At 48.3% G+C, this 23,507-nt stretch overlaps 1 protein-coding gene across 1 annotated transcript in view; it reads left to right on the top strand.

Moving 5' to 3' along the window:
* LOC146222327 (neurexin-2-like) overlaps positions 1–23,507 on the top strand; it is a 282,700-nt gene that overhangs the window by 6,521 nt on the left and 252,672 nt on the right. The window contains exons 2-5 of the mRNA XM_084691157.1: positions 2,863–3,310; positions 4,160–4,543; positions 6,477–6,680; positions 10,115–10,141. Of these exons, the coding sequence (XP_084547283.1) occupies positions 2,863–3,310; positions 4,160–4,543; positions 6,477–6,680; positions 10,115–10,141 (1,063 nt within the window). The remainder of the gene's footprint in view (positions 1–2,862; positions 3,311–4,159; positions 4,544–6,476; positions 6,681–10,114; positions 10,142–23,507) is intronic.

The following is a 23,507-nucleotide window of genomic DNA, read 5'->3' as shown; positions in this document are numbered from 1 at the left end:
GTGACCTTGATATCCCCCTCTTTCACACCCTCCTTCTCTCCCTTTCTCCCTCCCTCCTATTCTCCAGGCATTTGTGTAATTAAGTCCAGGCCAGTGTTGTTGGAACGCCAGCTTTACCATCCTGACAGCCAAATTAAAAATTGATTTCTTCGACTGATTCTGCACACTAGTCCCTTCCCTTTCCCCTCTCCTCCCTCTCTTTCTCCTCCTTCGTCTTGTACCCTTCATCTCTCACGCACCACCATCCGAGCCTATTTCTGCAGCGTCTCGCATCAACGATAAAACTTCACCTTACAATGATGATAGAATCTTCTTAACTTTCTGCATCCTGACAGACAACATTGTGTGCATGTGTCTGTGTGTGTCTGTGTGTGTTTGTGTGCGTGTACGTGCGTGCGTGCGTGTGTAATTGTTTCAGAGACCGTAAGTCTGCTCAAAATCAACTTAGCCAGTCAGCTTTGACAGATTTCCATAAAAAACGTTTATGATAGGATGGTTTCTGTGAAATATTTTAAGGGGACAATAGCAACAAACTAAACTCTCTTGCCAAAGCACACACACACACACACATTGCTGTAACACACACACACACCCCGGAGCATCAGCAAAAAGTGATTATGTCTGGGGCTTTGCGAGTTTCTCAATGACAAAATAAATCAATCTAGTCACCCGGCAGCAGGGAAAGCAGTCCAGCGATAGCAAACTCATCAGAACACTAAAAAGCATAAGCCAATACACATGTCATCTCTACAAACATCCCGGTGGCTTGAACGCCTGCCAAACTTAATCCTACAGAAAACCATAGTTTCTCTCTCTTTTTTATTATTATCGTAAACCATTAAATCCCACCAGATCTTATCTCTGAAGTAAGACTCTTTTAACTTGGTTCATTCATTTCAAAAGCTTTCTTGCACTTAAAATGCAGAACCTGGCCTGGGTTGAAAAGTCAGTGCTGTTATATATAATATGTGGCCCTGCTTGCAAAAGTCTACACCTTTCCACGCTAAATAAAAAGATGAATTGAAATGCCTTTTCTTTGGAACTGGACAATTTCCTGCAGTGTTGTGAGCGAGTCAGATGAGGTTGCAGTCGAACTGCAGTGTTGAATACAGGTTTCTATAGCGCTTTTCTATAGCCAAGACTCACGCTGTCTGGGTTCTCTGTGACACAATGCCAGCATTTAGCCCTTTCAGACGTCTGTTTTCCGAGATGCACAACCACATCTCCTCTGCCTTCTTCTCCAACCGTTCCTGTTCCTCCCTCGATTCCTTGTCCTCCCTTGTCCTCCATTTCTCTTTTCTCTCAGACCTCCTCCTCCCTTACTTGAATGTCTCCAACCATTGTCACACACACACAGCCCTTCTTTCTATTCATGTTTTGTCTTTCACATCCTCCTCTCTTCTCCTCCCACTCCTCCGTACCTTTCTGTTTCTTCTGTGGCCTCATGGCTCACATCTCACCTCTCACCTCCTGCCTTCTTTTTGATCTCCCGCTTCTACTTCTCATAGCTGTTTCCCTCCTCACTGCGTGTGCCATCTCCTCTCCACGTCCTCTTCCTGTCTGTCTGTCTGTCTGTCTGTCTCTCTGTCTCTCTCTCTCTCTCTCTCTCTTTCTCTCTCTCTGTCTGTCTGTCTGTCTGTCTCTCCCCCTCTCTCCCCCCCCCTCTCTCTCTCTGTCTGTCTCTCTCTCTCTCTCTCTCTCTCTCTCTCTCTCTCTCTCTCTCTCTCTCTCTCTCTCTCTCTCTCTCTCTCTCTCTCTCTCTCTGTCTCTCTCTCTCTTTCTCTCTGTCTGTCTGTCTGTCTCTCCCCTTCTCTCTCCCCCCTCTCTCCCCCCTCTCTCTCTCTCTCTCTGTCTGTCTCTCTCTCTCTCTCTCTCTCTCTCTCTCTCTCTCTCCCTCCCTCCCTCCCTCTCTCTCTCTTTCTCTCTCTCTCTCTCTCTATCTATCATTAACCCTCCCTCACACTGTATCACCCCAAGTAGCTCAAACTGGTTGCCAGAGGAGAGTTAGCACGGCTAATTAGCAGCACTAATCCTTGCTAATGACAAGACTGTGGGGTCCACACACAGTAGCACGCAACACCTCAGGAGTTACCCCAGTTAGCCCATGCCGCGGCCGCGACAGAGAGGAAGGCTGAGGGAGTCTGCAGAAATTGGAATGCAGCGAAAAAAAAAAAAAATGTGTGTTTGGTTTGAAACTGCGCGTGCATCTAGGGCACTTGTCTAAACATGAATGCGTGCCTCCTTGCATGGATGTCTGTGTGTTGATCGTGTGCGAGCACGTAACACATGCGTGTGTGTGTGCGTGTGTGCGTGATGGGCTCTGGGATGTGAGGAGCCACTTGGCTCCTCCGTTCACACCCTCCGTCTAAGAGGTGCTCTCACAGCTATTTCACAGTGTGCCACCTCTCCCAGGATAGCGCCATTTCCTTGATGACAGCCATCACTATAGTCTATGGACCTGACAGAAATAAAGGGAGAGGAAAAAGGGGGGAGCGAGACGGCATCGTAAAAGTCGGCTATCCAGCCCTGTTACATTCCAAACCTGCTACATTCCAAACGCATGGTCGCACCCACACACACGTATACACGTGCGGCGGTTTAAATTGTAACGGTAGCATAACGTCTTATTAAAGACGGTCAGGAACGGCCGCATTCGTCCTCGGGCAGAGGATCCGGTCGAGTCCCCGGTCGTCTTCCGCCTGTCTCGCAGGCGTCGAAAGCTTTCCCGAAAAAGAACCACCACATGTCCACGTGCGCGTATGCATCTCTCGAGTCCCTCGAAAGGCACGCGAAACGTCTCAGACCTAACGGGGACAACGTGTTTGCTAACGCGGGCGACCGCCTCCTCCCTCCGTTCCCCAGGTGGTGTACAAAAACAACGACTTCAAGCTGGAGCTCTCCCGGCTGGCCATCACGCGCGACCCCAAGATCAGCCTGTACGGCGACCTGGTGTTCCGCTGCGAGGACGTGGCGGCCCTCGACCCCGTGACCTTCGAGACGCCCGAGTCGTACATCGCCCTGCCCAAGTGGCACACCAAGAAGACGGGCTCCATCTCCTTCGACTTCAAAACCACCGAGCCCAGCGGCCTGCTGCTCTTCAGCCACGGCCGCCCCCAGGGGCCCAAGGAGCAGCTGCAGCAGCGGCCGAGTCGCGAGCTGAAGACGGACTACTTTGCCATGGAGCTGCTGGACGGGTTTCTGTACCTGCTGATGGACATGGGCTCGGGGAGCATCAAGCTGAAGACGAGCAACAAGAAGGTCAACGACGGAGACTGGTGCCACGTGGACTTCCAGAGAGAGGGGAGGAAAGGTGAGAGTCTTATGCCGTTGGCTGCTTGCTTCACTTTAAGGTTGTCGTAGATGCCTTAAGGTAGATATTTGTGGACTGGTTATGGGTTCTCATGGTGTGTGTGTGTGTGTGCGTGCGCGTGGCGGGCGCTGAGGTGTATGGGACCTCCATGTGTGTGGCAGGGAGAGGGTGAACTGTGGGTGTGCACGCGCTTTGCAGTGCACCTGTGTGCATGTGTCAGCGACTGATAAGTAACACGGAGGTGGGAGAGCTCCCCATACGTCATGCCTAAATCCCCAGCAGCGAACCATAGTGGGGCAGGAGATCACGGTCCCGCCTCTGCAGTAATTGCCTTTTAATAGACAATTAAGAGGACGTCGTACATCACTGGGATGTGCGGGGAGAGGAGCCTTTGTGTCCCTCGCTCCTTGCGGAATTCAGCTCTGCTTCTCACCCTTCAGCCAATTATATATAGACCCACAAACAGACCAACAAGAGCACACGTATGCGCACGCACACGCAAACACGGGAGCTTATTCAATTATAGTGAAACACAAACACAGCTGAGAACCGGTCTATCAAGTAGACTTGTTAGCAAACTTACTGGGACTAATGATGTGCTCACACGTGCGCGCACACACACACACACACACACACACACTTACACAATGCACACAAACTCAATGCAAAAAGCTGAGGTTTGCACCTTTAACTATTTTAATCTTCTCTCCTTCTCTCCTTCTCTCTCTACCTCTTGATCTCCCTTTCTTCCCTTGCCTCTCCTCCCTTCCCTCCTCCTCCCTTCCATCCTCCTCCACTCATCCCTCCACCTGCCTCCCCCTCTCCCCCCCCCCCCCACCCTCCACCCAGGCTCCATCTCGGTGAACAGCCGCAGCATCCCCTTCAACTCCAACGAGGGCAGCGAGATCCTGGACCTGGACAGCGACATGTTCCTGGGGGGGCTCCCGGAGGCGCGCGGCGACCTGGTGCTCTCCCCGGAGGTGTGGACCGCCCTGCTCAACTACGGCTACGTGGGCTGCGTGCGCGACCTCTTCATCGACGGCAAGAGCCGCGACGTGCGGCGCCTGGCCGAGATCCAGAGCTCGCCGGGCGTGAGCAGCTTCTGCACGCGGGAGCCCCAGAAGAGGTGCAGCGGCGCCCCCTGCGGGAATGGAGGCCTGTGCAAGGAGGGCTGGAACAGATACATCTGCGACTGCACCGGCACGGGCTACCTGGGTAGCAACTGTGAAATAGGTAAGCACTCGTTTGATCGCAGCCTTTTTGTGGTGGAGAGACTGGAAATCACCTTGAGCTCCGAGCAGCAGACGAGAAATTCTCCTTGGGTCACGACGCAGCCCCAAAGAATTAACCTAACAACGTTAGTGTGTTGGCCCTTTGAATAAAGGGACATTTCACTCTTTTTGCTGCAAGATGGTCAATGGCTCTACAAAGGCAGACAGTCAATTCAAATAAAATTGTCATCTCGAGACACGCCGCGCTCTCTTTAAACTTCTACGCAGCTGCTGTCAAAGAGAGAGAGAGTTCGCTTTTCTCGATGAGCCATCTGTTTTGGAGCTCAGAGCCGGGTGGCATTTCGGCTTGTCTTGGCAGGGGTTAACTGCACACAGACACACACTGAGTGAACTGCTGGACGACTGGCATAACATTTCGGCCGAGCGCCGAGGCTTTCTTGCACCATCTGGGGCGCTCACCCACTTCTCCGGGTGGCCCTGCCCGTTTCCTGCCTTGTCCGGGCGATGCCACATAGCGGCTAGCTCGCTAGTTCCCTCCTGTCTGGTCCCCCTAATGAGACCGGAGGGGCCCGCTGTTGATGTGACACCGCCAGGAGGAAGCGGTGACACACTTCCTTTGAGCTGGAGGGGAGGAGGGAGAGACTGCGGAGGGGGAGAGTGTTGGGCTCAAGCAGAGATCATTAGAAAGAGAGAACAGAAGTTAGAAAAGAGAGAGAGAGAGAGAGAGAGAGAGACAGACAGACAGACAGACAGACAGACAGACAGACAGACAGACAGACAGACAGGAAGAGGACGGGGAGAGGAGATGGCACATGCAGTGTGGGTGTGTTCCGAGGGGGAAGAGCCATAGAGATGCATTATAAACATGTAATAATGAGAGACAGAGAATGAGAGATAGAGAGAGGAGAGAGAGGGGGGGGACTGGGGCTGTTTCGAGAGAGGAAGACGAGACACATTACAAACATAGTTTGTGAAAGAAAGAAGGGAAGAGCAGCGTGTTCAGCGGGCAGGAGAGAGACATTAGAAAGACAGATTGAGAGAGACTGAGAACACAATAGACTGCGAGAACCATTGTAGAAATCCAGAGAAACGTGGATTTTGCGAGGGTTTGTTTTCGCTAACAGCCCCGCCACGGGCCATCCGGATAACAAACAGTCTCCATCTCTGCAGTCCTCCACTGCCACCTAGTGTGGTTGTGTATGATTGCAGGACTATTCCTTAAGACGTCACATTCTCAGATGCATGGTGTTGTGTCATCCAGCCATGAAGACGGTCATTACTGTCGCTGGACATTTTGCTTATGTGTGAACGATGTTCAGCCGAACTAATTATAATCCACATTTGATCATGGAATATTCCATGGTAGTGAGATTCGCTGAATCTCATTCCTCATCCTGAATCTTAGCATTATTTTCGTCACGTCACATGATTGAGGACAACCTTGGATTTGTTTCTGTGCAACCCACACACATACAGACACACAAACGCACACGACGGTGGAAACCATGGCTCAAAAACCACTCGTATGACCAAAATATAGGTAGATAAGGGGAGTGTCCGGATGAGAGGAGTCCCCATGGCAACTGGTGACACGCATCTTACCACGCAACCCCAAAAATGTTGATGCAGCCTCTTGGTGATCGCTTCAGTTTGTTTCCTGCGGTAGTTCATTCCTGTTTAGAAATCCATCGTGTGTGAGTGCGTTTGTGCCCCTGATGAGTGTCATTCTACTGTATCAGATCTCTGCTTGTCTTTCTCACTGTACCTCTCAGTGCTAATTCGTTGATGCACGCCTGTGTCTGTGTGTGTGTGTGTCTTTGTATGTGTGTCTTTATGTGTGTGTGTCCGTAATGCACGTGTCTCCGGGTGTGCGGCTACACGTGTGCGCGCGTGCCTGTCTGTGCCCCCCCCCCCCCCCTCTCCCCCCGAAACAGAGGCGACCGTGCTGAGCTACGACGGCAGCATGTACCTGAAGATCATCATGCCGGGCACCATGCACACGGAGGCTGAGGACGTGGCCCTGCGCTTCATGTCCCAGCGGGCCTACGGCCTCCTGGCCGCCACCACCTCCAAGGAGTCCGCCGACACCCTCCGCCTGGAGCTGGACGGGGGGAAGGTCAAGCTGACCGTCAACCTAGGTACGACCCCCCTCCCCTCCCCTTCCCCCTTCCCTCCTTCCTCCCGCCCTCCCCCCCCCCCCTCCCCACACCCCTGTGGAGGCCCTCGCACCGAACGCCCCTTTTTGTGGTCTTCCTGTGACCCCCCCCGCCCTATGCTCATTATCTATGAGCATGACCCTCTCCCCTAAGCCCTCAACCCATCCTGACTCTCTCATGTCTCCGTCTGCTATCCTGTCTGGTGGCCACTAGGTGGAGCTGCTACTCCTGTACTCCATGTAGGCCTGCTCCCCAATCTGGGCTTGTTTACCCAGGGGATGTCAACGGTCCAACCTGGTGATCAACTTTGGTTGTTCACCCTGTCTGCCAGGAGGGGGTGGTAGAGAAGCATTACGGATTGCTAACTCCAAAACTCACATTAGAGGGCATAGTTTATTGGCTGTGTCGAGTTAGGAAAAGTTAGTGAAGTCAAGTTTATACAAATGTGAAAGGTTATCTGTTAACTTTGATGCACTGGCACAATGAATGAACATACACTGACATATTCTTCTGAATATCATGACAAGACAAATATGTTTAACAGTTCTTGCTAATGCTACCTATTATAAACATTGTATCAATGTCAAGCCTGACTAATTACAAAATGATATTAGTTCATTAGGAAGTGTAGATTGGAGTAGGGACTCCGAGCAGACAGGTGTGTGACTTGAATACTACTACAGTTCGGGTGGAGTACAGGAGTCTGTGACGTGGTGGGACAGGAGACGTTTCCTCTGAGCATACTATTCTTCATCCTCTCATCTCTTTTTCTCTGTCTCTCAATCTTTTGCTGTCCCTGTGTCACATCTCTCTTTCTCTCTTTCTCTCTTTCTCTCTCTCTCTCTCTCTCTCTCTCTCTCTCTCTCTCTCTCTCTCTCTCTCTCTCTCTCTCTACCAGTATTGTGCTTTCTCTTGCTCTCTCACTCTCTCTGTCTTCATCTCTCATTCTCTTTATCTCTCTCTTTCTCTCTGTCTGTGTTCACCTCTCATTCTCTCTCATTATCATTCCTCTCTCACCTGGCCAAGGCTCAGAAGATGGAACTTTTCATCCCTTCAATGGCCTCTATATCTGCGGCCCTCGGATCAGACAGTCAGAGAGACCGGCTCACTGCCAGCCTTGTCCCTTAGCAACACACACACCACACTCACACACACACAAACACACATGCACTCAAGCACACACACGCACGGCCTCCAGGAATCTGAGAAGCGGCAGGGCGCACACACACCATGCACACCGATGCCTCCGAACACACCGAGGTCCAAACTCATCATGTATCTTTGTTAATGGGGCTGAATTCGAATCCATAGTTCTGATTCTCTCCAGCAAGTCAGATATCCGTTTACCCAAACACCTTCTTCCTTTTTTCACTCCCACGTAGCTTCCTTCCAAAGGACTCAAAATCAAATGATACCCAGAGGAGCAGGCCTGCGATCGGAGTTTTATCCATAAAGTTTGCAAGGCAATTAATGAAAGACATTAGAATCAGCGGGGTATCTTTAATATCTGCGCATCCCTAATCCCTCGTTAGGATTAATTAAACTCAAGTCTTACATCAACGTGAAAGAGCATTCAGGCACACAATTAGCAGCAATTAGTGATCAGTTATGTTAATCAGCTGATCAATACGGGCTAATTCGAAAGATTACGGGGATGTCTGTCTGACTCAGACGCGTTCAAACACACACACTGACGTCGCTCAGTGGATAGAGCCCTTGCCTGCAGAATAAGAGCTTACAGGTTTAGATGATCCCTGTATTGTACGTCGCTTTGGATAAAAGCATCAGCTCAAATTAGTTTGACATAACATGATACTGTAAGCATGACTCCAATGTGCCTACTGCCTATTGCTGCTGTGTAGGGGCCTTGTTTGTTTATGCATTGCACACAAAACGCAAGGAAGCACCGTTCTCAACGCATTTTATAATCACACATAAACTTCACTTCAAAAAGCCGGGGACAACCTCACAAATCGGACTGATGTGTTCGAGCTTACACGTCCGAAATGGAAAAACAAACATTCAACATCATTTCTTGGCTCACACACACACACACACACACACACACACAAACACACACACACCTATGTTCGCATTCTGTACCCCTTTTCAAAGCGTACGCTTATTCATCCTTCCGTGTGGATTCAAAAGCATCAGGCGTGTGTGAACCTACAGCGAGGGCGCTGTCTAAACACGCCTGCAAGGTTGATGCTTTTCCATCCATGAAGGGGAGGCACGCAAATGAGCGATACAGAGAGAAGGGCAGAGAAGGAGAACACGCTCCCCTCTTGGTCCCCCGACCGCATCAGTGAGTCCGGTCCCTGGCTGTTTGCGTCCACTATTCTGTAGCGGTTGACAGCTCGAGACCACACCACGGCCACGGCCACCTGCACATGAAGCACTCGACCACTAGGTGGCAGAGGAGCCCCAAAAATCTCATTTAAAGGACTAGTGAAACTATCTCAATGAAAAAGGTGAATGTTGGTGTAAAGTGGTGTTCTCGTCCAGGTGCCCATGTGTGCAAATGGCAGATAGTGGCTGATGTGTGCAGATCACCCTTTTCCTACCGTTGCTGCTTTTGGTTTTCGCCCCCCAAAGAATTACACAAGGCAAGCTGTTTCCAATTCATGATAAATTATACTTAGTATTCCTTACTCAAGAGGCCATCACTGGGAGGCTTTTTCACACAATTTACTCCTTCAGTTCGAAACGCTACCGCGTCTTGCGCTGTAGCGAATAGGGATTATGAAACCACTGAATAAGGCACGTTTTCCCTACTGTGTGCTATTATCTTGAATTTGTTACCCCAATGTTGAGCTGGGAAGCAATAGGACTCATTGGTTTGTTCTAATCCTGAATGCCATATTGAAAGCAGTCCCGTAATGTACAATTGTGGACTTTGTTCCATATCATGAATGCTTTGTTGTCTTTTTCCATTGTGCATTGTGGACGTAAGCCGTCCCGTGTGAAAAAAGACGTGTCTAATCCATTTCCCTCCACCATCTTAACTCTTTTTTTTAGCTCAGTGTTTGTGGCAGTTACTACTCTGCCTTGATGTACAGATCAGTAGTTTACAGTCAATACGTATTCCATTTTTACCTGTGTTTTTCTGTCTTTTTTTTCTAAAGATCGAATGAACGTAGCTTGCCTTCTGTAGTGTTTTGGGTGTGGCGTGGGTGGGTTTGGGGATCAAGGGATGTATGGAGGGATGAGCGGAGGTGTGGGAAAAAGGAAAAGGGTGATACTGACTCGTTGCTTGTCCCCGGATGGTGGCCCCCAGAGAATTGCTTGGTTGTCTGCAGAATTTACCTTGAAGGATGTAAAATGTCTCTCTCTCTCTCTCCTTTTCCTTTCTCTATCTCTCTCTCTCTCTCTCTCTTGATTTGATCTCACCATCTCGCTCTCTCCCCTGCCAGATTGTATCAGGATAGACTGTAACCTCAGTAAGTGGTTCTATGCATTTTTACAATTACCTATTTTTGAGTGTCTCGACTTGACTGTGATATGTACCTTCTCCACCTCGCTTCCTGCTCTCCCTCTCCCCTCATGTCATAGACGTGACAGCTATGTCGTTCTGTCTTCCTGTTCTTTCCTCCATCCATTTGCAAGCCTCAATATATATAATTTGAGTTATTTTCAGTTAAACGATTATTCCTGGGTGATATTACCGTCTGTTAAGTTGAAAATGTGTTTTTCATCGCCCTATGATTTTGAAAGTAAATGATTTCCCTACCTGTTAAAATGATTTGATTATGGAATTTGATTTTTTTCATGTACCTTTTTGCTCCTCATTTCACTATTGTCGGCTGTTTCTTTGTTTTCAGTAACTTCCCATTTCCATTTCCAATTTCATTTTTTGTTTCTCCATCTTCACCTTCCAAATGATAGGTATGTTCACCTTGTTTCAGGATGCTTATATGAGTGTTTAGGAAAACCTTTTTTTTTTTCCATAGTTGACAGAGCCCACAGGTGCAGGTGTTATGTGTGTTATTTTATGTGGGACATTGTTGTCTAGACAGTTAATTGCTTTCCCTAAATAGGGCACAGCACCTGTTGAGATGAGAGAGTTCTAGAAAAACTTCAGTCAGTCAGCACATGTGACCGAATCACTTCAAACTGTTATGTATCTCAAATGATGGTAGAGTGTCAAAGGTAAGTGCAGCCTAAAAGGAGAAACCTGCTGTGTGCATGTGTGTGTGCGAGTGTGTTTTGTTGGAGTTTGCAATCCTGATTGTGTATATGTGTGTGTGGTATTTGTGAGTGTATATGTGGATGCATGATTGACCTATTTGCATTATGTACCTGGTGTGCCATACAAAGGACTTGTGGAAATATAATTTGTTTTGACACTTTGTTGCGCAGTAAAGAGAATGCCAAGGTAAGACGTGGGGAGCTATTGTGTCGTTCCACTGGTGTGCCACATACAAATTCCTAGGCAGTGCAACCATTCAAACACAGGGTGTCACTGTAGCACCTGTAATCCATTGTGGAAAGAGAAGAAGAAATGATGACACCACAAGAGGGCACACACAGCTTTTAGATGCAGTCAAGTCCGCGTCCTGATTCTGTTGCATTACTTTTCCGTACCATGCATTGTGGATGGATAAAAAGCAATGCAGCAGTTGAGCGAAACTTCTATAGTGTAAAGTTTATACATAGTTGCTGACACATTCTATGCCATATCCTTACTGCACATTCACAATTTGAAATGCTACCAGAGAACCATCTATACAAGTTTCCGGGTTTATCTTGTTGTGTACCGTGCACGGGAGTTGCCCATTCGAGGTTGACTACTTTTTGATGAAATTTGGTGAGATCCGTGTCGTCAGGTTGGTCAAAGGCAGCTAAAACTTAGCTAGGAACGCCGTTGTGTGACTTGATGGGATGCGCGGCAGACAAAGACTGTCGTTCCTGTCAGATAGGGTCTGGACTGTGAACTGTTGTATGGAACAGACGCGCGGTTGTGACCTTCGAAGCGCCCCCGCTCGGTAGGCCTACTGCTGTACCGGTGGGCGAGATGAGATGAGTGCTGACGTGTGGCGTGTGTGTGGCTTCCTGAGGCTTCCTTCTGCTGATGTCACACCCTTTGGCCCCCCTGCACCTGTGATCGCTTAGAGAAACGCGCACACAAACGGAGACACGCGCAGACAGAATCGCACCCGCAGCGGCACGCACACATTCGACCGAACGCTTTTCCACACACAAACACGCGCAGGGTCTCCTGACGGGCTCCATCACCCAAGGTGCCACCTGCACAGTGCACACTGTGACACGCCCATGTGTCACCTCTGCACTGAGCCCGGTCAGGGTGACACATGTAAGAAGTAACCCTACACAGTCAGCATTTACAGACAAGTCCGAGGATTCCCTGCCTATTTGAAGGAGCGCATTCCGCGTTTATTCGTTTGTTTGCTCATAAATCACACGCCATTTCAGTTCTGTAATGTTGTTATATCCAGTCTATTATAGGTCAAATTTGTCAGTGTATATCCCCCACCAACACATTAGTGAGTGATTCATATGAATTCGCTTGGTCCTTAACATCAGTTCCTTTTTTGAAACACAAGGTAAATAGGCTACCAGATGTAGGGGACGTTTCAGGCAAAGGGATACCTCCCCTGTAGCACTGGAGAAGTGTGTTTGAAATGCGAGCAGTCACTGACATTTGCGGTTGGAATAATTTGAAATGTTCGGGTGAAATTAAATTCTCTGTTTAAGGCAATTTAACGCTTCACTGGAGGTGAAACACTTAATTCAATGTTCACTTCATCTTCAAAACTGTGGTCTAAATTCAACACAATCTAACTTAAAGAGAGGTTTGTGACTCATACAATACCTTTGATTTTCGCCCCCAACCCGGACGTACTCCTGTACATTTTTCTGCTATTTGATTAGAAGTCACATTAACATCCAACAATGCAATCAATGGTTATTTTTAACATAGACCTTGACAATAAGCTCGCTAGTCCACTAATTAAAAAAAACCCAGGACCAGTTTTCTCTGATTATTATATTGAAAGTACTCTAATGCTATGTACAGACATGACTGGTTAGCTGCTGTCCGTCAGACATGTGATCCCATTACAACAACACAGTCTGAAGATTTGGAAAAACATGTTTGCAAATATCACTCTTCTATATAGCATCATTTAATTTTCCCACTTTTTCTTCCCTCTATCTGCATGTTTTAATGTGAAATGAACCAAATACCTCTTAAAATGTTAAACAGAAATGACCCAATAAAGTAATCCTTTGAAGCCTATATAAACTTCAAAGGAATATATAATCAGAGCATTTTCCTAACCACTGCTGAAATGAAATGAACTTGGCCAACACTGGGAGATACATTAAGTGTGTGTTTACATGTGTCTTTGTGTGAGTGTGCGTGCGTGTGCCAGTGTGTGTGTGATTTTGGTTGCGTCTGTGTGTGTGAATGTCTGTCTGTGTGTGTGAATGTCTGTGTGTGCGTGTGTGTGTGTGTCCTGACACATTTTATCAGTTGCTAAAGAAGAGTATGGGGTGGACAGTAAAAATCAATTAAGCTGACACATGGACATGTTGCAATTTTACATGATGATGACAATAATTAGTGGTCAACTGGCCCTGCAAACTTCACTGTGCTTCAGTTATAATAGATTCTAATTTCCATCTCAAATACTTGGTTGTAATTTTGTGAAACACTATTTATACCTCCACCACTGACAATGTGCTGGATTTGATTCTGTTTCTCACAGCCTCTAACAGTATGAACAGTATAACATATGCACTTACCTGGGTGTTGTGCGGCAGCCATTTTGTGCTGAGCCTCCAAGGACGCAGGGCATCAGATATCACCCCAGTTACAGAACTGCTCTCGTGTTTTTTGGAAACACTTTATATCCAGGTGATTGTAATATGCGTTGGTTAATAGGTCAAAAGCCCTCATAAGATGTTTATTCTCAGTAATATCTGTAAATAATTTGATAAAGCTGTTCATAATATGTCAGGGTTAGGGTTCAGGCAAGGGTTAGTGCCATCTTAAAATCAGATAAACGTTAGTCAATAGGTAAAAAGGTGATTATTTTGTTATATGACTTACTGACTTAAGGCCGTATTACTTATTGTCAGAAATATTAATCTTTATCAAGAATTGCACAGTCAGGCAGTGAAGAAGTCAAGGAAGTTTTATTCAGCCGGCTGCAAGTCTTGAAGTGGCCCTGCTTAGGCTAACTAAATTACATGCTCAGATAAGATAAGGCTCTTCCTGTTTACCTAAGCCTGTTCTCGCCTATACAGTTTATTTGGGGGTGGCCTCTCTCTGCACACAAGGAATGCTAACACAGCATAATTTTATACAGAATAAAAGGTTACATTCTTAATTTATCTGACACCTATTAATGTACTTGTTACATGCTTTCTTTCCTTATTGTACTGCTAATTCGCATTAGATTCCCTCGTTTGAAGAGAATTTAAACAAGCTTGTCGAGAGGTTTTGTTTAAGTAAATGTGCCGTCATGGTGGATAGTTCTTGCTGGGGCAGCATGTGAGGGACTCATTTATGTGTATCTTTTCCGAAATCCTAGATCTAAGAAACACGTGTATTCGTTCGCCATCGCACATCGTGTCCAAATGCCAAAGTAAGAAGAGAAAAAATAAGGTGCAACGACTGTGCACAGAGGCAAAGGTCACAGCCGTGGGAGTCAGTCAAAGGTCAGTTTTGAAAGGTGTCAGTCCCCAAACGGTCTCCTACTTGAAGCCCAGCTGACCTTCCCAAGTCAGAGAGGCACACACGGAACGTCACAGGAGTGTACTCTCCTCTCTCTGTTCCCTCCGGTTTGTAAATATCCAACCGCTGTGACTCGGTCAAATGCATTTCTTCGCAGTGCTCTGCTACCATACACCCGACGAACAAACATTAGCAGAGAGAGAGAGAGGTGCAGTCAGAAGGATGGAGACAGACGCAGTCACGCGGCAACAGAGATGCAGCAGAGGGGGACAGGAGAGGAAGGGCAGAGGTAGAAATGTAGAGGCAGCATCAGTAAGTGAGAGAGGGAGATTTAAGGTCGGTGGCATGATGCCTATCGACAGTATTTTCCCTACCTCTCTCTGTCTCTGTTTCCCTCTCTTCTCTCTGTCTCTTTCACTCTCTTTTTTATTTATTTTTTTACAGATTTCTTGTTTGACTTTTCAATTCACCTGAAACATCCAGAACCATATCTACTAGTCCTGGTAGGAAAGGGAAGACCTGTTTCCTTGTCAAACCTTAAGTCCCAATCTTTATAGATTTACCCTGAACAGTCCACACCACCGCTCTCCCCTTCACTCCCTGATCCTCTAAAATCAATCAAATCCACCTACAGTGGAACACATGAAAGATTGTTGATTAGCCCTGTGAGAGGACCCTCTGACAAAAAACAAAAGGAAATAAAGGCTCTATTTCTCTAGCACAAAGTTGTTGCAAGAACGTCTTTATCAGTAAAAAGGTGGTAGAAACAGTTTTAATGGCATGGGGTTGGTGTCCCAGCCTAAGGCCACTCAAACCTAGCCTGTTATGGTGGAGTGGACAGGTGCAAAGGGAAAACAAGTGCTCTTCAGGGGCAAGAAAGTGAATACTTTATTGGAAAGGCGGGGAATGAGGGTTAAACTCTCCCTGCACAGTAAGACCACAACCGCTTGATGTCAATGGCCAGGTAAAGAGCGACGGGGTAGATCTGCTCTCATTATAGGAGCTGTAATGAGGACGGCCGCGGAACATTGATGCTGTCTGTGTTCATACTGCCTTTCTGGAATGATGGCTTTCCCAGGGCGCATTGCTGCTGCCGCCACTGCGGCATGCTGGGAAATGTGGTCCCAAGCAGCTAAATCCACCTGCACTTGAGTCCTGGAAAGAAGGAGACGAGAGAAAGAATAAAAATGATGGAGAATGATGGTAGAAATGAAGGGAGATATAATGGTATTGTAAGATAGGTTAGGGAGAGGAGAAGGAGCGAGAGGGAGAGAAAGAGATAGGGAGGGGGGAGAGAGACAGGGAGAGGGGGGAGAGAGAGAGGCGAGAGAGTGAGAGACAGAGAGAGAGAGAAATAGGATGGGTAGAAGATGACGCAAGATTCATTCTCATCGCATTACAATTGAAATCTATATCTCTTCCACTCAATATCAGCCCCGTTCATTTTCACTGCAGTCATGGCCATCTGTATTGCTTGGAGATTTCAACTGCGCTTATCTAATCGCTAACTGTATAACAGCCACATACACGCACACGCGAGCACACGCACTCTTATCTCTGTAATTGGCACGGAGGGCAGAGTGCCTGCTGTGGATAATCATTGCTGGGGGGGTCATTCCCTGTGTGGTCCCCACCCTCCTCCCTTCCCTCCGCCCGCGCTAACCTCCCTCCGTTGCCCTCTCCCTCCGCTGCGGTAAATCAGCCCGTATTTTGGACGGAGCCGCGAGGCTTGTTTCGCTGTAGTGGCAGGATATGTCCTCGGCTGGCTGCCAGCCCCAATACTCTCTCTCCGCCAGAGACCCTCTGTTTTCAGTGCTGAGTGATGGGTGCAGGCCGTTGCGTGCGTGCGAACGTGTGTGTGTGTGTGTGTGTGTTTGCGAGAGCGACAGAGTGTTGATCCAGTTGTTTCCATATGGTTTATCATCCTCAATCGGAGCTCTAGTCGCATCGACGGTCTTAGTGGTCGTGTTTCCGATGAGCGGTCATCCAAAAAGCAGTGCGCACACACACACGCAGGCTCATAGACGCAACACAAACAAATGCACATCCATCCGTACTCAGACACGCGCGCGCACATCTTCATCATTAGATCTATGGAGATAGATGTCGCTCTCCAGATAGCGGGGGCTCCAGATAGGGAACAAGATCTGTGATGAAGAGACGCCTGCGATTAGCGTCAAGCGCCGCTTTAACCTGATCTGAGTAGTCAAGCGAGACACTCCTCTCTTGCCGTGGGATCTGCTTTTATCGGCTTACGTAACTGCCCTCTATAGCAAAAAACTGCTTGTCTCAATGGTTATTGAAGTAGAGATACGAGCAATTCCACAAAGACATACGCTTCCTAACATTGTTATACACATGACAAAACAAGAGTAAAATACTATACAGGCCTTTTTATGCGAGAAACGGTGAAGGACGATTTGCGTGGTCTCTCATGGACACACACCCACTCATACTAACTGTTACACACACATACACACAAACACGCATGCTTGCTGTGTGCAATCCCCTTGAGCTTTTGCCAAAAAGGGTTTCCAATTTAAATTGCACAGGATTCATTTTTTAACCAAGACACTCAACAATTTGAAAGTCAATGAGGAGAGGTTAACACTGTTAGTGGTCATGAATCATGAAAATGGACCCTCGGGTCTTTAAATAAGGTATTATTTGCATAGCCCCCATCATGAATTCAATTTGAGCCCCATACATAAGAAATGCCTACAGTCTGCTGGTTTGGAGTCCTGGGTTGGGAAATGTTTCTTTGTGATTAAAGGGTTTGAGGCTTGGAACAAATGTGGTGGCCACACTTAACTGTTTCAGTGAAATGTATTTTAATATGAGGAAAATATTTAGGCACTTAGAACTGTAATTCGATAAAATGCAGAGGCAAAATTGCAAAATGCCTGCTCAGATTTGATTATTATTTCTTTTTTTTTTTTTTTACTGTTTTTGCATTAACTATCATCTGACTACATATAAATAGGTACATTAACAACATCGTAGTTACATAGGAACTGCTATTTAGTTACACTTACACACTGTACAGTTTAGAAATCACAAGTTATTACACAAGTGAAACTTGGTATGGGGAGGTTGGGCCTTCCAGGGGTATATGGATGTTGACTTGGTTTTGGAAACACAACCTTCAGCTGCCCCTTTACAACATCCTCTTACCCCTTACATCCCTCTGCCATACTGTGTCTTCTTACACGTTTGTAATAACCGATACCGCTAACGCTCAGGAACATATTTTTGAAATGATAAATTGTGATATCGTAGCTTTTCACCCTTGATAAAGTGATTGTCAGACAAAGACAACATCTTTTCATCCCCCTACCTCCCCTTCAACCGCGTGTGCCCCCCTCCCCTCCTCATCCCTCTCCTCATCCCCCTCCTCATTCATCATGCCCCTTCTTGTCCCCTCCCCACCATTCAGTCGTCATTTGCTCCGTGGTGCTCAGGCGTCAGCTCCGAGGGTTGTGTGTGCTGGTCCTGGATGGCACATCACAGTGTACAGTAGGCTCAGAGGGCTCCTTTGGACCAGTGTGGCTGCTGATGCCAGACTGCGGCTGCTGGACCCACTGCCCAGGCTGGGACAGAGTCATCAACTGTGAAGGTTGTGTGGAGCAAACAGCCGTTAACCTATGACAACACTGGGCATGATCGCTGGCTGGAAGACAGAGCGGAGCCACATGGCGTTTGTCTGTGCTTGTGTGTTTATCGTGTGTGTGTGTGTGAGTTGAATCTGTGTGTGTCCGTGTTCACTTGTGTGTGCGTGTGCGTGCACTTGTGTGTGCGTGCACTTGTGTGTGTGTGTGCACTTGTGTGTGTGTGCTTGCCTCTGCCGCTCACCGGCAGCGTGCCCCTTTCATTCGAAGCCGTGCTTGTGATGCCCATATGGTGTTAATGGCGCCTCCCCCTCCCTGCCCCGCTCATGCCCTCGCATTCGCATGCCATGCTTATTGTCTCGGCCGGTGTGATGTCATGCTGAAAGAACCCATCTGCTCCATAGCGGGCTGGCACAAGGGAACCCTCGGGGGAGTGGCAGAGCGGGCGGAACCGTGTTAGGGGCCACCCGATTCGGCAATGAGATCCGTTCAAGACTTCTGTGCGCCTCGAAGCGGTCCGTTCGCCCATCGTGTGGTGCCATGTTTTGATGGCGTAGGGTCCTCAGTGGCAAAAGAGATCGAGCGTGTTTCTGTTTTGTGCCTATTGGAGCAGAACAACGAGACGTGGCGAACGCTGGAGGTTTCAAGCTGTGGAGCACTTGTAAAAAACCCACAGAGAGTGAACAGTTTGAGAGCAGAGCTGGTGGGACGATGTGTGGTGTTGGCAGCATGGAGGAACATCGCGCGTGTGTGTGTGTTTGTGTGTGTACTGTACATTTTACCTCAGTCTAAATATAATTGGCATCACTGGGCACATTTGTGCGTGCATTTGTGCCCACGCGCAATTGGGTTTACCGCATGACTGAGTGTGTGTGTACACTTGTGTTTTCGGAGGGGCGTATTTGGCAGTGTTACAGGTGGTTATATGAGAGTGAGGACGGAGGAGGAGGGTGGAGTATGCGTGCTGGGCTCGTGAGAGAGAAGGAGGGGCAATCCTAACAGTGGGGGAGTGATGCCAGGGAGAACAGATGGCATAGTGACGGGGGCATTGGAGGTGGCACAGAGGCTGGTCGACGCATGCTTCATGCAAGCACACGCACACACGCCCGCACACACAGTGAGCGGAGACGTAGGTACGTCACTCGAATCTTTCAAATGACATACAGTCTCTTTCTGAAACTATGCACGACAGACATCCCCCCCCCCCACACACACACACACACATCCACACACCTTTGCCAGAATGTATAGGGTATGTAGAGGAAGCTGTACTGCTGAATAGGCACTTCTGGTTTGCTCCATGCCAGTCTAGAATGTGCCGAGGACCTCATAACCGGTGCTCTAAACTCCATAGCAGGGCTATTGCGTGGCAAGTAAATGGCACTCCACTTGAAATGTACCTTTTTTTTTGTTTTTACACTCTAACTCTCCGTTTCTGTGTCTCTTTCACTTGTTGTCATGGCCCAGTAAAGAGCTGGAGAGGTGTTTCAGAGAGCTCTTGTGGGCAGTGGGGCATACTCATGTCTCTCTTCACAGCGTGGGGGGGAGGTGGGGGGGGGGGGTAGGAGGAGAGCGGGCGTCTCTCCGATGCAATCAGAGGGTAGGTTGTGACTTTCAGACATGTACTCAGACATGGCCCTCCAGACGCTCACACCTGCACGCGTCCACTTGTGCATCCGCTCGCACACAGACCCACACACACACACACACACACATCACACACACACACACAAATGCGGGGGCGGATGCATCGTGCACACGTGCAAACACCACTTTCCTGACACTGCTGAAGACGCTCGCACCTGTCACAGCTGGGGCTACTTTGAGAGAACCGAGTTGACGGCCCGGCACCAGTTACCTTTTCACCCCTGCGTGTGTGTCTGGGCGCGTGAGTTGCACCTGGTCTCGTGTTTCGGAGGTTCCTTGTTTCCACTTTATGCTGTCCAGACACAACACACCGTATCTCCCTCGAGAGTCTGACTGGGATGGGGAGAGGAGTTAGACTGAGAGAAAGATGATTGTTAGGGAGGTTTCTGAGGAAGACATCAATGACCAAATAAGAATACAGTTCAAGAGGATTTTTTTAGCTTTAAAAATCACAATCAAAGATACAAGTGTGCGCGCGCGCGTGTGTGTGTTTTGGGGGGGATGAACATTGGTGTGTGTGTGTGTGTGGGCTTGTGTGTGTGCTGAATGTGTTTGAGTGGGGCTGTGTACGGATTGTGGTTCATGTTGGGGGGGTTGCTTAAGACCCCTTTCCTGCTGGTGACTCATGGATACTAACAAGAATTCAGAAACAATACCTGCCCACACACATGCGTGCACACAGGCACAAGTTAGCACACCCCTTTCCACTTGGACTCCTCTGTCTTGGCATGGCAACACTTTTGGTGAAGAGTTACTTGACGCAGTAGTATTTCCTCCTCTCTCTTCTATACCACCATCCCTCTCTCTCTCTCTCTCTCTCTCTCTCTCTCTCTCTCTCTCTCTCTCTCTCTCTCTCTCTCTCTTCCTCTTTCTTACCCGTGCACACTTTTTGGAACAATCTCAGTCAGCGTAAATTAGCAGTCCTTTTCGGGCCTGCATCAAAATCCCTGCCTGTCATCCAGGATCTACACTCATCCATCCAGCTCTCCCTTCTTCCCTCTTTCCACCTGAAGTGCTGGACGTCGGCATCCTCCCTCTATCCTCAGAGGGGGGGCTGCCAAGCCGAGAGCAAGAGAACAAGAGAAAGGACAAGAGAAGGAGGTTGGAATCTTCCCCGAGCCTGTTTTAATTAGACTGCCGACCCCAGCTATTTTCCCTCTGTGTGTGTGTGTGGGGGGGGTGTTTTTATTGTGAGTGTGTGCGTGTGTTTGCACACACCACTATACTGCTGACCCCATACCTCTGGGTGACTCCCTTCTAATAAAAGTTATCCCATATATTTGAGTCAGGTACTCTCCGCGGGCTACTATACCACCCCTAAAGATGTCAGCTGCAGGAACAGTACTGACGGGGCTCATAAAACCGGATAGAGGCAGTCGAGTTGGATATTTAGTAGGTAACACATCAAATACTACATGAAAACCAAATAATGTGCAAATCAATGGACGTTTTTATGACAAACTTTTACAAGACAGTGTTATCGGTTGATTAATACTACCCGTTGGCCATTTCTGTCTGTTTGTAATTGTTATAATTACGACATTCATTTCAGTATGAATATTTAGCATTGTAAACGTTAGTATGTTTTAGGTACAGTAGTAATATTAGGATCTCTTTTTAAATGATCCTCGCAATAGAACATCGAGAGTAACATACACAGAGAGTGGCTATAATGAGGCTGCCTTGTGTTAACACATCACAGCTACGAGCTCTTCAACGTAGACTCAGTCTTACCCTGGCTGCCATGTGGCTATGGCCCGTTTCCTCTGCAACACACACACACACACACACCGCTTACCCTGACAGCATACTAGGATTACACCCGGTCTTAGAGACACACGCTTCTTTGACCTCCAAGCGCCACTGACACGGCAAGTCGCTGAGTCACAGCGGGTTGTGCCCTCGCCGAGCTGTGGCGATCCTTCATGACTCGCCGGGGCTCTGCGCCTTGTGGGAACGTCGTCTCCGTGCCCCCGTCATCCCACCGGAGCTCTCCCAGGCTGAGCCGGATCCCCTGGGGGCGATCTGCAAGACGAGGCCACGGCCAATTAGACTCCCCGGCCGTGTCAGAACTGCTCTCGGTTGGCCGTGCCGGGGAGATGGGTAGCGACGCGCCAACGAGCCCCGAGCCACACGACGGCCTACTTTCCCGTTCCCCCGACGCTGTGAGGAGTGGGGAGCTGAGGTGATGTGCGCTGGGGTTAGGAAGTAGGGTCCTGTGTCCGCGGAGAACGCGGCTGCGAAGGGCCGGCACACATTCGAAAGTCTGTGTGAGCTGGGGGAGACGCTGTTTCTACCATGTTGTGACATAGAGGGGAGTGAGGTGGCTGAGTGGTTAGGTAATCGGGCGAGTAATCTGGAGGTCGCCAGTTCGATTCCCGGTCGAATCAAAATGACATTGTGTCCTTGGGCAAGACACTTCACCCTACTTGCCTTGGGGGGAATGTCCCTGTACTTACTGGAAGTCGCTCTGGATAAGAGCGTCTGCTAAATGTATAGATGGCTGAGAAAGACAGAAAGATCCTTTGGAGAGACAGCCCATTCTTTCCATCGTCTCTCTTTCTGTCACATCATTCATTTTTTTCCAGTAGGGGGTAAGGAAAGCTGCCATTCAATAGTATTGGAACAGACTCTTGTGTTCATAGTATGTTGTGCCATCGACCCTGAACAAAGACCTAGTACCGATTCACTCATTACTTGAGTAGTATCCACACCCCTGATCACGTTGACGGTCCACAGCCACCGTCAGCCATCGTCTCTTCATTGATCCAATCACGTTTAACGAAGGCTGTTTACACCACCGCACTGCCATCATCCTCGATGAACGACGCTCGGCCATTTGCATTTGGAACGGCGTGGAAACATCACACAAATCATTTCAGAGGGGGAGAGAGGGGAAAACGTCATTAGATGTCCACAAGAGTCTCGACCACACATCCCCATACCAACCCCCTCGGGCTTACACACACACACAACAGAAGAAGTCAATGATGGAGATTCAGAGAGCGAAGGACGAGAGGGGGAAGGGGGGGGGGGAACAGAGTCGACAGATGAAAAGACAGAGACAATCCTTTGTTTGTACGATCAGAGCACCTCTCCCCTCATTGATCTTGGCGACAAAGAGAGAGTAAGCTCACGAAAAGAGCACCATGGTGTGGAATTAATTGCATTTTAATATCGCCGGGTCTTATTAATGATTACCCACCTCAGAGGAGTAGGCGTGTGTTTGTCCACGAGGGTGTGTGTGTGCGCCCATGTGTATATGTATTTTTGGTGCGTGTCGAGCCGTTGCGTGTGCGTATGGCCTTCATGTGTTTGCGTGCGTGTGTGTGTGATGGCACAGCATTAAGGGCTTATTGCCTCATTGAACGTTGAGCTCTCAGCCTCTGGTCTGTGGCATTAGAAGACGACACGTCATCCATGAGTCAAACTGACTGGTCATACGGGCAGCCAGGTGGCCCAGCAGTATAGGGGCGGCTGTACCAAGGGCACCACTGCAACCTGCATGTTGCATGCTACATGGCAGCGCTGAGCTTTCTATGCCTGTCTCTGTTTCTAACCTTTTTGACGGGCGATGCAAAGAATCACCTTGGCCAACTTTAGGCATCTCTGAAATCACATGTCCATCCGAAGCTGCTAAAATGTATATATGTTCTAGATGATTTATCTCACTGCTTACCCACCTGGTATACTGCCAACTACCACTGGTCTACTGCCAACTACCACTACCCTTAAACCGGTCGTGACAAAAAACCTAAATCACACCATCACTGTTCAGTACAAGTACAGACTTTTAAGTTGGGACAACCTGATCACATTTAAGAACTGCTGTTTAATGTTCAAAATCCG

Source organism: Hypomesus nipponensis, chromosome 25 (assembly GCF_054491055.1).
Source record: "Hypomesus nipponensis isolate SF chromosome 25, ASM5449105v1, whole genome shotgun sequence".
NCBI lineage: Eukaryota > Metazoa > Chordata > Actinopteri > Osmeriformes > Osmeridae > Hypomesus > Hypomesus nipponensis.
Note: the sequence above shows the minus strand (reverse complement) of the source record. Positions and strands in the feature narration are given on the sequence as shown.